Source organism: Talpa europaea (assembly GCF_964194135.1).
Source record: "Talpa europaea genome assembly, chromosome: 9".
Taxonomy (NCBI): domain Eukaryota; kingdom Metazoa; phylum Chordata; class Mammalia; order Eulipotyphla; family Talpidae; genus Talpa; species Talpa europaea.
The window spans coordinates 14,560,393-14,576,994 of NC_140076.1; the positions used below are offsets into that span (position 1 = coordinate 14,560,393).

General features: G+C 51.2%; 1 protein-coding gene across 1 annotated transcript; it reads right to left on the reverse strand.

Moving 5' to 3' along the window:
- Positions 1-3,457: 3,457 nt before the first annotated feature.
- Positions 3,458-4,507, reverse strand: PAQR7 (progestin and adipoQ receptor family member 7; the record flags this gene model as incomplete). Its single annotated transcript, XM_084241672.1, has 1 exon — positions 3,458-4,507. The coding sequence occupies exon 1, from the start codon at positions 4,493-4,495 to the stop codon at positions 3,458-3,460; it is 1,038 nt and encodes a 345-aa protein (XP_084097798.1). The 5' UTR covers positions 4,496-4,507.
- Between the last annotated feature and the right edge of the window lie 12,095 nt (positions 4,508-16,602).

The following is a 16,602-nucleotide window of genomic DNA, read 5'->3' on the forward strand; positions in this document are numbered from 1 at the left end:
GACACAAGGAATGTGCACCTTCTTTCTGAATGTATAATGACTCCGGAGCGTCGGGTTTCCTGGTCCCGTCGCCGAATCCCCACCATCACCCCCAAAGTAGGGCTGGGGCCCCGGCTCCTCTGCGCCGGCGGGCCGGGGGGGTCGTCTGCGCACTAAATAGTTAAAGTGCAGACCCGACTTCATTAGTTTCGTGAATCACTGTGAAATTGCAACAGGGTGGTCCAAAAATAGTTTAAAAGTAGATTTAGTTTGCAAACTTTTGCTATGCTGTTAAAAGTTTGGGATCAAGGTTGAGAAAATTTGTGTTTTACATCAGTTGAACCATTTTAACGTTTTTTCCCTGTGATTTTGATATATTTGCTATCTTGTTTAGCCAATTCTCCAGATTTTTTTTTTTCTTTTGGCTTGGATAATGGACTATTTTTAAGTAATGAAACTGTCATACTGGACATTCATGGACAATGCTGCTGACTAATTGTTGCTTCTCTTACACACATTGTAACCCTAAAAAAAAGACTGTCTCCTAAGACTACACCCTGAGATTGTGCCACCATAGATATGGTGGAATAAAAATTAAAAGAGGGTATTGCAACAGGGTGGTCCCCAGGAAAGGGGGAGGTTCCCTGCCCCACCCAAGGGAGGGTGGAGCTGAGCAGGAAGAGGAGAAGCTGCAGAAGAGACGGAGGAAAGAAGCAGGATGGAGCCAGAAGGAGACCTGAGGAGGCGCATGGAGCCTAGAGACACGTGAAGAAACTGCGCTTGTCTTTTGGTCGTGGACTGGGTGACACAGATGTGGGTGAGACCCATGGGGAGGTGACAATGGCAGCTTTTATCTTGATGTTGATTTTGCTCTTTTCCTTCCAGGCTTGTCCGGTTGTTTGTGACCCTTTTCTGTGGGTCCCCACTGGAAGATGCTTTAGACTTGTGGCAGGCCTTGGGGCCTTGCTCTGGGCCAATCCCATTTGGATGGACTTTTACCCACGAGGGGATGGGTAAATTTGGGTGCTTGATTTAGAAACTAGATCCTTTGCCTTACCTGTATTGTTTCCTAGTTTTATTAAAGTTCCTTTTCATTAAAGTCTCCTATGTTTTGTGTTGATGCAGCGGATGGCAGAACCCATTTAGAATAGGCAGGTTTGCAGGGTTTGGGCTGCCCCTCTCCCTGTCCTATAACAAAACCACATGGGAGAGGATTAAGAAAATGTTTAATAAAAAGAAAGCTAAAAATTTGGAGTCCAGACGCTGGAAGGGATCATGCTCAGCGAAATAAGCCAAAAAGAAAAAGAAAAATACCGGATGGTCTCATTCATAGCAGGAATCTAGAAAACTTAAATAAGGAAAATGAATAACTATGAGAAAGTGAAAATCAAAATCAACAAAAAACTATGAACCAGAGATACTTTTTGGGGGGCGGGGGCGGGAGGGGAGGGATTGGGGTCAGAATGGGGGGGCTGCAATTGTATGGGGAATATAAAAATAAAATTTATTATTTAAAAAAAAAAATTTGGAGTCCAGAACCAGCTTTCAGTCCTGCCTTAACTGCTTATGTGTGAACTTGGATTTTAAAGAGGATCAAGTGAGAAACTTTCGTGAATGTACTTTGCAAATTCTGAAAGCCCCTCAAAAACACACCGACCATCCATTCCTAATCAAAATCTCCATAGATGGTAACTTTACATACACACACACACACACACACACACAGAGTATACTTTAAAATTTTTAAACTACATTAAAAAAAAAGTTTAAAAGAAATTTAAAAAATCTTATACAGTATAGGAGTAAAGTGTTATTTCTTATTTGGAGTTTTTTCTTATTTGTACTTCTTAATTTCCCTTCACTGTACATATATTCTCACGTGTACTGTGGGAAAGCAATCTTATAAAAGGGGCAGATCTTGTCCTTCAAGATCAACAGTCTGTTCTATGCAGATGTCTCTTTTTCCCTTTTTTTCTTAACAAACTTGCAGTAAAAATAAAAGCTAACATAACAATTTGATAAAAGTTAACATAAAATCCTCCTTAATTGAAGGAAAGACCAAAATACAAAATCTTTGTCAAATTAGGTGGAATTGAGCATATTTTAAACATTCTTTTAACTTCTAAAACTTAGTAATAAAACTGTTCCCCTGCTCCCCTACCCCCCACAAGAGTTCACATACATAGTGTATATATATAGTATATGTGTATATATATATATATATATATATATATATATATATATATAGCCCCAGCCCCCCCAAAATTAGGCACTATCTCCCTTCTCCCTGTGCCCAACCCCAGGGACTCCAGCTTCCCCCAGAGGACTTCCTCCTGTCTGCCAACATCTGAGCAATCCCTGGGGGAGCCAGCACCACCTCCCTGGGACTGGAGACAAAAAGCAAAGAGCAGCTGTTATCACAGTCACTTTATTGCATCCAGGACTTATCAGTGTCCAGATCATCCCTGGCTCCAGCCCCAGACAACTTCTATCTCTGGGCCTTTGCATAGGCTTGTTTCCTCTGCCTGGAATGCTCTTTCTCCTCTCATCTGCACACTCCATTGTTCCCAGCCCAAGACCCTGAGGGTCCCAGGCAGCATTGATTATTCCCTCCTCAGTGCTTCTCTCCCAACAGTCCATTTCTATACAAAAACCTTTATGGTCCTGCATTGATCCACATGGCTCACCCAGTGGCCCGCCTCCGAGCAGAGACCCAGGATACAGCATGGACAACTGAATCCTGAACAAGGGGCAAGGAGACAGGTTGGGAACAGGTGGGAAGACAGAAACCACAGCTGGGAACACAGAAACCAGAACTGGGAGGCTTGGGGCTCACTATCTGGGACCGTGACTGAAGAGGTACGGTGTGGGGTACTGGATGAGAGCCATCCCCACCTGGCACAATCTTCTACCTTTGGGGACTCTCTGGAGCTCCAAAATTCCAGACTGGGGTTCAAGGTAAGATCCTACACACATTCGGGGCCTGTCCTTATCCTATCCACCAGTGAAATCTGGATAGAGGAAAGTTGCTGAGGTCTCCCCTCTGACTCTTCAAATCTGACTCTGGGCCTACCTTCACTTTCTGGGCCTACCTTCACAGTCCAAGTCCTACCTGCTCTTTCACCCCCTTTCAGATAACCTGGAAACCCCAAACCAGGTTCCTGGTCCAAGCTGATCCCACATCCTCACCCCAAGTGAGTGGCAATGGGAGGAGGCAAACCAGGGTGGCCCACATCTTGATCTCTGTCCCTCTCCCAGGGCAGGGAATCAAGGCAGGCCCAGAAGTGGACTCCAGCAGCTCCTTTGGGGCCAATCCCCAAATCCTAGGTCTGACCAGCGCCAACCTTGGCAGCTGAGGCGTGCGCAGAGAGTCACCGCGGCCAGACACAAACAACTTTACCAGGCCTTGTTCCCATCTGGAGCCAAGCCCGGACCCTGGGCCCCCACTAAACCTCCCTCCCTGCCACTGCCACCCTCTTCACTGGGTCTTCTGGTCAAGTTTACGTCGTACCAGCTGGCTCAGGAGGAAAGCGGTGAGGACACTGCTGCCCACAGTGAGGAGGAAGAGGCCAGAGAAGTTTTGAGGCCAGCGGGTGTGCAGAGGCTCGTAGATGGGCCGGCGGGTCTCATAGTCCAGTGCAACAGCCTCCAGCTGAGCCAATGTGCACAGCACCAAAAAGACATGGAAGATTTGGTGGCCCTGCCCGAAGACGTGGCAGCTGCCAGGGAACCAGCGCTCAGGCATGAAAGCTGAGAAAAAAGCAGCAGCCAGCAGGAAGAAGACCACCTGGCACTTGTGGTAGAGAAGAGCCGGGTCGTCCGTGGCAGGGGACACCAGGATGCGGTGGGCCACGGGGCTGATGTCCAGTGCGTAGGCCAGTGCCGAGGGCACCTCCTGGCAAGTGCGGCCCAGTAGGCCGGGCTTCTGGATGTACTTGTTGTAGCAGGATCCAGTGCAGGAGAGCCAGGCAAGAAAGGCGGCCATGGGCAGGAAGATGGCATGCACCTGAGCGTGCCAGGCGGGCTCAATGGCATAGTAGAAGTGCGCCAGGGCACTGCCAAACTGGTACACAGCCACCCCCACATAGTCCAGGAAGAAGAAGCTATAATGCCAGAACTCAGACTTGGCCTGCAGGAGGTGAGCCAAGGCACTGAGGGAGAGGTAGGTGAAGGAGGCGAAGACAATGATGAAGAGGGGCAGAGCATGTGGATCTCCCAAGTCCACGGTCCCCAAGAAGATGACCAGCCGCAGCAGCAGCACCAGGGCCGCCAGCAGGTGGGTCCAGACATTCACAGCCTCGTTGTGCTGCTGGAACAGCGTGCGGAAGTAGAAGCGCCAGGTCTGATGCAACGGCCGGTAGCCCACATAGATGTAGGGCTTCCAGAAAAGCGGGGGCACCTTGGCTCGGTCCACTGTGAAGACAGGCTCTGGCTGCACAGATGGCTGAGGAGATTGGTGAAGCTGCCGCAAACTGGGCAGGAAGTGGCTGAGTTTCTGGGCCACCATGGTGGCCATAGCTGTGGGCCTGGCAGGGAGCTGGGAGAGAAGCCAGAGCAAAGTCAGGGGGCTGGTTCTCTCAACCCTTTAACCCCCCACGAGCAGCAACTGGGAGGCTGGGAATGCCCAGTGCTTCCTCTCCCCTCCCTCTTTCTCCCCTCTCTCCCCCCTTAATCCTACACCGAGTTTAGGAGGAGAGCAGTCAAACTAAGGCAGACTTCACGATCTACTCCCTGATGTATCCAGTGCCTAGAACAGTGCCTGACACACAGGAGGCACTGGAATGTTTGAGGACTGCGTTAATGAATGAGGATCACCAGCTCTGCTATTTCCTCTCTGGGTCAGACACCTCATAGCAGCCCCCATGGTTTCTTCCTGTGTTTGTGTCACCATTAGTGTTTACCTGTTGGCGACAATGACCTTGCCAACAGGCCCACTCCCTCTACCTGTAGACCCTGCAGAGGGTTTTAGACCCTGCAGACTGACCCACCATCACCCTACATGATCTGGTCCCTGCTACCTTTTCCAGCCTTCCTGATCAACCACAACACACTTCAAAAACAGCCACAGCCTCACCAAACCCCTGCCCTGTTGTTTCATGTGAGTATAGCTTTGCACAAGCTATTTCCTCCACCTGAGATGTTTTTCCCTATCTTGCCCACTTAGGAAACTCTTATTCATCTCTCAAAGCCCATTTTTCTGTGATACTTTCCCTGGCCCCCTTAATTTCCAATGATGACCCTTCTACTTGAGTACCTGCCCATACTTTGACCATCAACACTTCTCATGAGCATTAAAACTGTTAATGTGGCCTCGAGTAGGCAAACAGTCTCATTATTTTGTGATCCCCTGGTGCCTAGCAGGTAGCTGGTTCTCAAGTACAATCCTTTCCCAGTAATACTTTCATCACATAACCAGCTGAAATTTAATGTTAAGAATAGGGAAATTCAGAGAGATTAGAGGTATTTACCCAAGGGGTGTGTGTGTGTTTGAGAGAGAGAGAGAGAGAGAGAGAGAGAGAGAGAGAGAGAGAGAGTGAGAGAGAGAGAGAGCAAGCATATATGTGCCAGGATTTGGACCCAGTTCACCGAGACTGTTCGCCACCAATCTGCACGCCACAGAAAACACTGATCTAAAGCAGGCAACAAAGCCCCTTCTTGTAAATTATGTCCTTAGGTTTCTAGTCATTGACTTGCATTCAGGGACTCAGTCTCCCCCCAGTATCAAATACCCATTTGCTCTACACCAGTGAAGCCCTGACTCACAGTTACCTTCTCAGGTGGTAACTCATTCCCAATCAACTCTCTCCCCAACACAGTGCGCCCTAAATATGGAAACCAGGGATATCACACAGAGGTCCTGCGACCCTATTTCCTTTAAACCTCAGCCAGAAGCCCCATTCCACCTGAACAGATCTATTTTCAAATTAGTTCCTATCTTCTGATCCCACAGGAAGGGGGAAGGGGCCTGAATCCAGAAGAAAGGAGCAGGGCCAGGAGCCAAGCATGAAGTGGAAGGATGAGATGGCACCAGAGGGCACCTTCAGGACATCCCCCAAGAAGTCTGGCCATCTGGCTGCCAGGACCCACACCCCACCCCAGGTCTATGACCCCCTCTAGGTCTCCCAAATTGCACTCGTTACCTAGGGGTTTCTCTTGAGCCGGGAGGAGGGCTGATGACTTCTGCTGTGGGACTGGACAAATTCTCCAGATGCCAAGCACTGGGGGACACTTCCACCAGGAGAGGGTCACTAGGGGCGGGGCTTCCAGGGACTGGAGGTGTCTTGTGTGATGTCACTGGAGGGTGGGGCTAAAGACTACAGCTATACCTCTCCCCTCCCCCATCAATTCAAGCTAAACTGTCCTCCTGGCCAGGCCTCAGCAGCAGAAAGAAGCTCACTAAGCTGGACATGAAACATCTGGGGAAAAGGAGGAAGAAGTGGGTGGCTGGCTGAAAAATCATGACTTACCCAAGATCACACAGCCGGCCGGCAAAGCTGGCCTGAACCAGGTATCCAGGCTGATGGATATCAGGCAAACTTGAATGGCTTCTGTTCCCTGGTCAGTGGGAAGCAGAAGGAAGTTAGGAGTTGGGGAGAAAGCAGGCACTATAAAGGCTGGTGAAGGAGATGGACTGCAGATTCAGACAAACAAGGTTTGCCTCCCAATTACATGTCCTAAGACATGTGACTTGCCTTCGCTAATCCTTAGCTCCGAGGGAATAAATAATAGCATCTACCTTATGGATTGATGCAAAGATTACATTTATTAGAATAAAGTTTGGGCACCGTTTAGGACCTCAATAAATGACCGCTACTCTAACAAGAGTGGTAATATTCGAAATCCCCTCAGTCTGAGAGATTTGCTCAGTGTTCTCTAAAAACCTCATCCGCCTTTAGCCCTCATTAGCTAGTTCCCCTGGATTTGGGGGGGCCTTAGCTTGCTAACTCTGTCTCTTTAAACATTCACCCTTCTCTGAAGGTACATTTGGGGACCAGAGGAATTTGGCTTGAATTTGGATTTTTGGGATCAATGACCTTATTTAATAATCAAATTGTTCTCAGCAAAGACCACGCAGAGTAACCGTCTGGATTCACAGAACCCAGAAGACCTGTACTTGCTCACAGACCCAGAAGAGGGGTTGAGAGTGAAATCCCCAGGGAAAGGGGCCTCAATCCCAGCGCCCCAGTGAACCAAAGTTACTCTAGACAGCACGTCACAGCCAGACATGTCATGCAGGTTCAGGAGGTTTGGCTGAGACACAGACTTGAGATCCCCAGTTCCCCAGTGGGACTCCTCCATCAGTCTGAGCCGCTCCGTCCTTGTCCCCAGGCCTCCACATTCACATTCCCCTTTTCCTAAACTCAGGGTCAACCTTGTTACCTCACTCCTCCGCATCCAAGGCCTGTCATCCCTAGTTCCTCCTGGTCCTATGTGAAGTACACTGTCAGAGCCCCTCCAAACTCCTAGGGACAAAACAGAAGACCAGGTTGTAGGGAAGGGGCAGAGAATGTGCTTTGGAGAGGGAAAGCCCTGGGTGGCACCCATTCCCCGGGTTTTACTCCGCCTGACCATGTGCCAGGCACAGTTATAAGGCTGGTGCAGGTGAATGAAACAAACAGGCTTGCTGCCCTGCCAGGACTCACCCACACAAAACCCACCCCAGAGGGAAGCCACCCAGGTGGTGTCAGCACAGAGTGGAGAGAGCTGCTGCCCCTGGGAAGGGCATTTGCCACTCTCTCAAGAGAAGCCAGGATCCCCCCTTTTTTTTAAGATTTATTTAACTTTATACAAGAACTGGGGTACAGGCCAGAGGTGCGGGAGGGTGAGAGGATTCACCAGAGACAGAGCTGGGAACAGAATAGGCCAACAGACTGAAAGCACTGCCGAGGGGAGAAGTGGGTGCAACAGGAGAGGTCTGTCGCCCCATGTGGGAATCTCGCTGGCCAGCCGGGTATGGAACCTGCGCTGCAGAGGCTGCGGACAGCTTCATGGTGCTGTGCTCAACCTGCTACACCGCAGGGGAAGCCCCAGAACCCCATTTTTCTATGATAGAATTTCAGGTCTGGAATTTTAACAGCTGTGTGACTGCTCAAGTCCCTTAACTTTCTGAGCCTGTTACACATTTAAATAATATTATTGTTTATTATTATTATTATTGTAACAATAATAACCCTGAGATTGTCTCAATCTCCCGCCACTGCTGGGCTGGTCCGCGGCAATAATACTGTTACCTCTTAGACTCTCGTGAAAGCAAATGCTGGGTGTTGGCTCTGGCACAGCACTGGCTCCACTATTTCTTTTTGTTCCAGTCCTGGCTCAGCCACTTAATCCCTGCATGACCTTGGACAAGTCCCTTCCCCTCTTGGCCCCTGTTTCTCCAAATGTCCAAGGAGAGTGAATTCACCAATGATTTCAAAGGGCCTCTCCAGCTCTGTGACATTCCAACAACATTCTTTTTAGACCTACTATGTGCAGGGCACTAGAGCTCAAACCAGTGAAAACACCACCCTCACAGAACTGAAAGCCCCACTGACGCTAAAGATAACACCAAGGGGATTTAATAACCTGCATTCTTGGAAGTTAATTAACTAATACTTAACTATTGTATTACTTGCTTATAATTCTACTTCCTCTTTTGCCTCCTTCCTGTCATGCAAAATATTCATTGTTGCTTTTCTGGGCTTGGATTGTTCAGCATACTCCCTTAACAACAACTTTATCTTCCAGGGAAGGCAACTAACCTCTTCAGATAAAAAGAATAAGCCCAGTGAAGTGTTAACACTGGGGCTGTCAGAGATAAACCCTCCTGAGGGGTCTTGACAAGGATGACACAACAGGACAGAGCCTGAAATATTATTAATAAGACTAGGCATTGACATTAATAATTTACAGTAAGATACTGTTCACAAACAACTTCCTCACACATTTTATTTCTCCCTCACAGCAGCACTAAGCCTGGTCTCAACTGGAGTCATTGCCCCTTTGACATCATCTCAGCTGGGGTCACAGCTCCAGCCAGGATGGCAGAGTAAGTCTGTCTGACTCTCAAACCCGTGCTCTTGTCATTCATCTGCTGAGGTCAGCTTCCAGGCACCCTGCGCGTTGCCAAAGGTTATGCAAGCAAAGTTTTCATCCTTGGCTGGCCTCCTGATCTCCTGGCAACTGGGTAACCCACCTCAATGCAAACCACCCCCCTCAAACACACACACACTGCCCAGTGTGTTTTCAAAAAAGTCCCTCCAAGTCTTTCAACACTGAACAGGAATTGTTCTTTTGTTTTTGTAACTGCACGTATACTGAAAAGTGTGATCGGCATGAACTAAATAACTCTTAAAGGAATTTTTCCCTGTTGCTCAGATTCACAACTGCTCCGAGGACAGAGAAGAACATGGAGGACGGCAGGCCCAGCGAGGCTCAGTGAGCTGGCTACAGTCGCCCAGCACAGGGAGCAGAAAAGCAAGGGGAAGACAAGGGTTCCTCCAGACAGGGGAAATGAGGCTGGAGAGGGGCAGCCTCTCCCCAGCCCCCCCCCCCCCCAGGTGCACAGGCCCCTGTGCCATGGCAGCTAAAACCTGAGGTTCTGGCCCATCTTCCTGGCAAGGCTTTAAGAATACATGAAATTCTCAATTTCCCTGGCTCCTCCCTTCTACCAGGCCTGCGGAGCCTGCCCTAAGGAAACTGCCCTCCTGGGGTCCTCAAAGCCTGCAGCCTCCACCCCTTCCCTTTTCTAACACCAAGGGGACTTCCCCACCCCTGCGGCCTGTTCTTCTTGGGAGTCCAAGCTCCCTCTGTCCAGCAGGGCTGCTTCCAGCTCTGTTTTCCAACTCCGACCCTCTCCAGGCGGTCGCCCAGTTCCAGCGCTCACACCCCTTTTTGCCTTCTGAGTCCCCCTAGAATCCGCCTCCAGTGGCTCCTGGGAGCTGCCGGCCTGTCCCCCGGGGTCAGCTCTGCCCGCTGCCCACTCCCTCCCGGCCGGCTCCCCTCTGGCTCTGCTTCTCCAACTCTTCGCGAGACGCGCCCCTCCCGCCCGACTCCCGTTCGCGGCTCCTGCTCCCTCCAGAGCGGCGCCCCCTCCAGGGATTCCCAGACGCCCCCCGCTCCGAGCAGGAGGTGCTCCCCGCGACCTTCGTCACCCCCTCCCACGGAACCCCCCGCCCCAACACACGCAGCCCCGAGCCTGCCGCGGCACCGGCACCCGCGCCCCGCGGCGTCCCGCCAGGGCACCCCGCCCGCCCCCCGCGCCCCTCTAGGCGCTCGCTCCCGCCCGGGTACCTGCGGCCCAGCTCTGCGGGGCGCGGCGGCGGCGGGCGGCGGGCGCGCGGGGGCTGATAAAGGGGCTTCCGCGCGAGGCCCCGCCCCGAGCCGGGGGAGGACCCGCGGCGGGCGGGAGCGGCGCTCCGGGGCCCCGCGCGCGGGCGAGCCCCAGCGCCCCGCCACGCCCACGGGGCGCTGCCCGCCGCGCTGCCCCGCGTGTGGCCGGCGGAGCCGGGGCGGTCGCCGCGGGGGCGACCACGGAGCCCGGGGGGGCCTGCGGTCGCGGCGCGGGTGGGGACGCGAGCGCGCAGAGCCCCGCGGGGGCCCCGGACCCGTGGCTGGGCGGGGGCGCTGCCGAGGCCCGGCGGGGCCGCACCCACCTCCAGGGACTGGAGCCCCGTCTCCCCAGCCCCGCGGGGCCTGGCTGGCCCGCAAGGGTGGGCGCAAGTGGGGAGCCGCGCGCGGACCCGATTCCCAGCTAGAGCCTGAGCCCCAATCCCAGGCCACTTACACCCACACACCCCACCCCTCACGAGCTGCTTCTGGGTGCCTGAGCTTCCCAGCCGCCATCGGTGGGCCTGGAAGCCCCACCCCAGCGTTGCCTCTGACACACTGAGTTCCCGCCCAAAGGCCGCTGCTTGGGCAACTGTCCCTCACCTGTCTGGCCCAAGGTATGACGTTTGAACCTCTATTAAAACACTCCTTTTCCACAAGGCCGGGAGGGAGTGCACTATGGTCGTGGGCTACGGGTGCTTCGGTGGTGGGGACACTGTGGTAACACCACCTGAAGGAGGGGGAGCCTACCCTTCTAAAATATGAATAACAATGTAAACCAACATTACCTCAATAAAAAAAATAATTTAAAAAAAGTAAATAAAACACCTGTTTTCTATTCCTTGGGGTAACATCTCCACCGCAGGAGTGGGAGCACCTGAAGAAGAAGGAATACCTGCACACAGTAGGTCTGCTGTAATGACAATGATACCGGTTGACTGCTCCCCCTGTGTGCAAAGGCCTGCACAGGTAGAGTGGGGTGGGCCAGGCAAAGTGGGGAGACCCCCTTGGGAGGGAGCACACAGCCTAGTGGATAGAGCGCTAAGGGGAGTAGTTCTAGGAAGGAGATTCTGCTGTGCCCTCCAGGAGCTTAGAGGTCTTTAAGAGAAACAGTTGTGGGCTTGGCCTAAAGACAGGACCCAAGTCCTGGCACTACCACTACCCCTAACACACCTTGTGACCTTGGGTGGGTCTCCTTGTTCTCTCTGGGCCTCAGTTTTATTGCCTATAAAATGGCCGTAATGAAACCAACCTGACTTGGTTATTAGGAGAAGTAAATAACACAACAGAGATGAAGGCTCTTTGTGAAATGCAAGGTACTAGAAAACACATTTCTTTATTATAACAAATCTACGTAACCATGATGTGACAGGACGAAACAGGCCTACCTCCACGGTTCAGACAAACCTATTTAGGAAGGACAGGAAGAGTGGTACAAAAACTCCAACCATTTCAGAAATGGGCAAATGAAGGCATTGTGGAAATTATTTTCTCTATGCTGGGATACCATCTATCACAGGGAAGAAAATTTAAAACTTGGAAAGTGACTTGGATTCAGTTTCTGTTTATGGAATGCCTGCTCTGTGTGGGCTTGTCTTTACTTTTTTTTTTCTTTCTTTTTCCCTCTGGGCTTGCTTTTAAAGCTACAGTTTATGAACTGCCATATGCAGAACCAGACACTAAACAGCTGACAACCTCTTTTGATCCAAAAAACCCTATTAACCCATTTCACAAATTGGGGAACTGAGGTTCAGAAAGGGAACTGTTACATTAATCTCATTCAGGCCTATGCATTCCTGTGAGGCAACTGTGATGGCCCCCATTTTATGGCTAGAAAAACTGAGGCCCAGAGCGGAGAAGTGATGTGGCCCAGGTCACACAGGCGCTAGGGAACAAACTGGGATATATGCTTAGGGGAGAAAACTCATAATCATGAAAGCTGGCTGTGGATATTTGAGAGCTGAATGATAAAAATAAGCCTAATGGTTGGTTCTGGAGCACCAGCCATATGCCAGTCTCCATGCAAAGCTCCTTATATGCCCCGCAGGCCCATGAGCTGGTTGAGTGGATGAGAAAACAGGCCCAGGAGGGTGCTGCTTAACCAGGACCACCCACTGGTGGTAGGCCTGGATCCCTGCCCAGCTCTTATCTGTTCCACGGTACTGGCAACAAAGAGTGAAGCTGTAGGGCCAGGAAGTGTCTTGCCCTGTCCTGCTCTGCCTTGGCTCTTTTACCAGCCTATGCAAAATGAGAGCAACCCCAAGGGGCAGCTGAGGCAACCTGCCTTATCTGCCCAGCCCTATCCCGGGCCATCTGGGTGAGGTCCAGTAACTCCACAGCTCCAAAGCCTACAACCCTGGAAACCTTTGAACCTGGAACCCTGGCAGTGGACCTATCCATCATCCAGCTGCCCTCCTGGGTGACAGGCTCAGCCCTTAGAGGAACAAGGTCTCCACGGAGACAGGATCCTTGGCAGCCCTCAGTCAATTATCTGAAGTCGGAAGGCCTCAGAAGTTAGCCTCTGACCTGGGAGACCATCAGGAAGGGTTTCTTTTTTTTTTTTTTTAATTTTTTTTTAATTTTTTTTTTAATAGAGGCATGCTTTTTTTATTTATTTATTTGTTTGTTTGTTTTTTTGTTTATACATGCACTGGGTACAGTCAGAAGCACGGGAGGGTGGGAGAAGTCACCAGAGCCAGAGCGGGGAGCAGAGCAGGCAGAAGGACCGAAGTACACTGCTGAGGGGAGCAGGGGGCGGCAGGAGAGGTCTGCACGCCATGTGGGACCCTCCTCTGGTGGCCGGGGAGCAGCCGGGGATCGAACCGGCGCTGCAGAGGCCGCGGGCAGCTTCGCAACCCAGCGCTCAACCGCTGCGCCACCGGGGAGGCCCAGGAAGGGTTTCAATGGACCCAAAGAAAGAGGAAGAAAGCACATGTGGTGCCCTGAGCTGTCCTGAACACCTTCTACTCTTTTCCCCAAAGCAAGGATATATATATTGGAGGCAGCAAGGCAGGAAAGCACACAGAAATATTCCACTGGAGCTTACATCTTAGTTCTACTCCTCACCAGCTGTGTTCCCCAGGCCAAGTTATGTAACCTCTCTGGGCATCTATCTCCCCAATTCCAAAACAGGTTAATTATACCTTCTATACGGGGTTGGTGAGAGGGGTAAATGAAATAATACATGGGAGGTGCTCACAGTGCCTGGCATATAGTAACTGCTCAGCACCTCCGCACTGTTGCTCCATTTCAATGCTGGTCTCTCTTCCTCTGCCAATAAATGGAAAAATAAAGGCTTGTTGCAATTTCCAACGTATTCACATAGCAGAGCCAGGATTCAAACCCAGGGTGCCTGTGCCAAGACCACTATTCCAAGCAGGCATGGTGCAGGGATAGCCCATGTGGAGGCTGGAGTTAGAGGCCGGGGTGGGGGGGTTTCTTTGGCGAGTTGGACGGGATGAGATGGCTTTCCTCTAGCTTTAAGCCTAGTGAAGGGGTTTCAAGGAGACCTGTCAGAGAGGTGTTGGGTGGCTGTACCCACGTATCTGACTCTTGCCCAAGAACCCCAAAGGGGGAGGGCTGTCTGAAGCAGCAGAGTCCAGGGCAACAGCAAGAGGAACTGCCCGTTCAGGCAGGTCAGGTGTGTGCTGCCCCCAGACCCAAATTGGGCCACAGGAGCAGGTCAGCCTGAGGCACCCTTAGATCCAGATGCGGAGAGTTCCCTGAAGGGGCCACAAAGCCTCAGTGAAAAGAGGCTGGAGTGTCCTGGGATGTCTTGGGAATGGGGGTGGGAGGAAGGCAAAAGCAACTGGATAGTGGAAACTTCTGCCTTCTCAAAGGATCTGCAGATGGGGGACCCTGCAGCCACTTTCCCCAGTGCAGCAAACTCAAGAGTGGTCCAGGTCACACCTTCTTGGTCCACCTCAGCAGTGGTGGATGGTTCCATGCCTGGTGACCCAGCTCACCCCAAATGCCCACCAGGCAGGCAGTTAACACCTGGAACAGCCCTCCCCTGATGATGTCTACAAAACAACTCTGCGGGCATTCTGTCCACATTCGGGCCAGAACTCAGGCTGCGCTACCTAAAACAGCAACCTGGAAGACAACCGCTTACCCCCCCCCACCTTTGTGCTTTGCCTTCCTCCTTTTCTCACTCTCCCCACCCCTTCACCCCCTCTTCTGCCTTCTGGGATCACCTCCTACACAAACTACTTGCACCTAAGTCTGTCTCAGTCTCCTCTTTGTGGGGAAACCAGAGGAAAATTTCCAGGAAAGTGTCCCCCCAACAAGAAAAAGAGTCAGCCCCCCCTCTCCCTCTGGTGGTTTAGTAGTTAAGTCTCAGCACTATCAAGCTACCACTGCTGAGACCTGAGTTCGATCCCCAGCCAGGGAGATGACCCACATGACTCACCCACTGCTCCCCTCAGCAGCATATTTCAGTAGATCCGCCTGTTCTGCTCCCCACTCTGTCTCTGGTGAATCCTCTCACTCTCTGCACCTCTGGCCTACACCCCATATATATGCATAAATAAATAAATCTTAAAAAAAAAAAGTCTGCTTTAAAGCCCTGCCAAGCAGGAAAAGCACTTTCTAAGTCAAGAACTTGTGAGGCTGTCCCTGACCCAGGACCAGGGCAGCCCCTCCCTGAAGGGGTAAGAACCACAGTGAGCAGTGGGCATGAGGGCAGAGGCTCAAAGGGCAGAAATAGGGGTGCCCACCATGAGACCCTGTCCCACTCCAGGCTCCAGCCGCCAACACAGTCCCACCTTTTGACCTCTGCCCCTAATGTTCCTCTGTCTCCAACTTCATGTCTCCTCTGTCTCCAACTTCAGGCAGGACTGGCCACAATATTCCTGGGGTCCTTCACAAAATGAAAATGCTGGTCTTTGCTGGAAAATTAAGATTTTTGAGATAGTGACAGCAGAACATGAGCCCAGTGCAGGACCCTTCTATGCACAGGGCCTCTGGGACTGCACCTGCCACAAGGCATGAAGCTGGGCCTGGCACAAAGGGCCCAAGGGCTGGCAGTCCTGCTTCCTTCAGATCCCTCCTTAAATGTCCCCTCATCAGAGACGCTTTCCCTGATCAGCTGTCTAAACAGGGCCCCCTACCCCTACCCATTCCCATCCTAGAGTTACCTCTAATCATCCTTCCCGCCTTCCAGCCTCCCGCTCAGCACCCCCGCCATATTGACTGTTTCTTCCTTCCAGCACATCTGCCTGGAGGATGGAGCAGTGCCCATCCTGCCTGTGTCCTGCTGCATCCCCAGATCTAGAATGGCTCCTGACACACAGCACATGAGCACCAAAGACTAAGGCAGGAAGGGACAGAGGGAGGAGGAAGGAAAGAAGTCTCCCCAGGTGGAGCAGGCTGGGCTGGGGGAGAAGAAATCTTTGAATAGTCTGAAGTTGTGACTCTCACTGTCTTCCATTACCGAACTGAAACTGTTTCAGGATTTACAGTGATTGGAAACTTTCTTTTAACCAGTGTGTCCCGTGAAGTCACACTAGCTGCTGTAGGTTTCAAGCAAGTGACAAGGAGACCCTGTAAGCAGAAAGTCCAAAAAGGCAGGGGGGACAGAAGGCAGCTGTTTTCTTTGCTACAATGATCACGAGGCCCACCTAATTCCAGGTGCTACCCTCAGATGCGCCCCCGCCTCCTTTATACAGATGTATACCCTTCAGTTTTGCTACCTTTATTTTCCACAAACAGTCCTTTGAGCTCATTCCTTGTGTGCACATAAAAGGCTTCCTTGTTCCTATTTATGACTGAAGTTTCCGCTGTGGGTCTGGGCCATAATTTACTTAACTTACTGAAGGACATTTAAGTTGTTTCCAGTCTTTTGCTTATAAACAGTGCTGGAATGAATGACCTTTTCACCTATGTGCAAGGCTATTTGCAAAACGAAGTCCGATCCTTATTGCTAAATCGCTCGTCTGCACTGGGCTAATGTACACACATCCCTGAGTGATGTATACAAGTGTCTCTTTCCCCTCGATCACTGACTAGTATTAACATTTTGGTCTTTGCTAATCTGCCAGGTGAAAAATGGAATCTCAGTTTTCTTTTACTTCACATTTCTCCTATTATGTTGTGAGATAATAACAGTGCCACGAGGTAAACTAGTCATTTGTATGAAAAACTAGTGATCAGGAAAAGCTCTTTAATTTACTGACATGGAAAGAAAACACACAAATCAAGGTGTGTTATACTGATTTTTTAATTCTGTAAATAGATTATGAATGAACATCAAGTTCATGTTTCAATGTAATCATGTCCAAGTGCCCTACTGTCACAGCAAGAGCTTCCCAGACC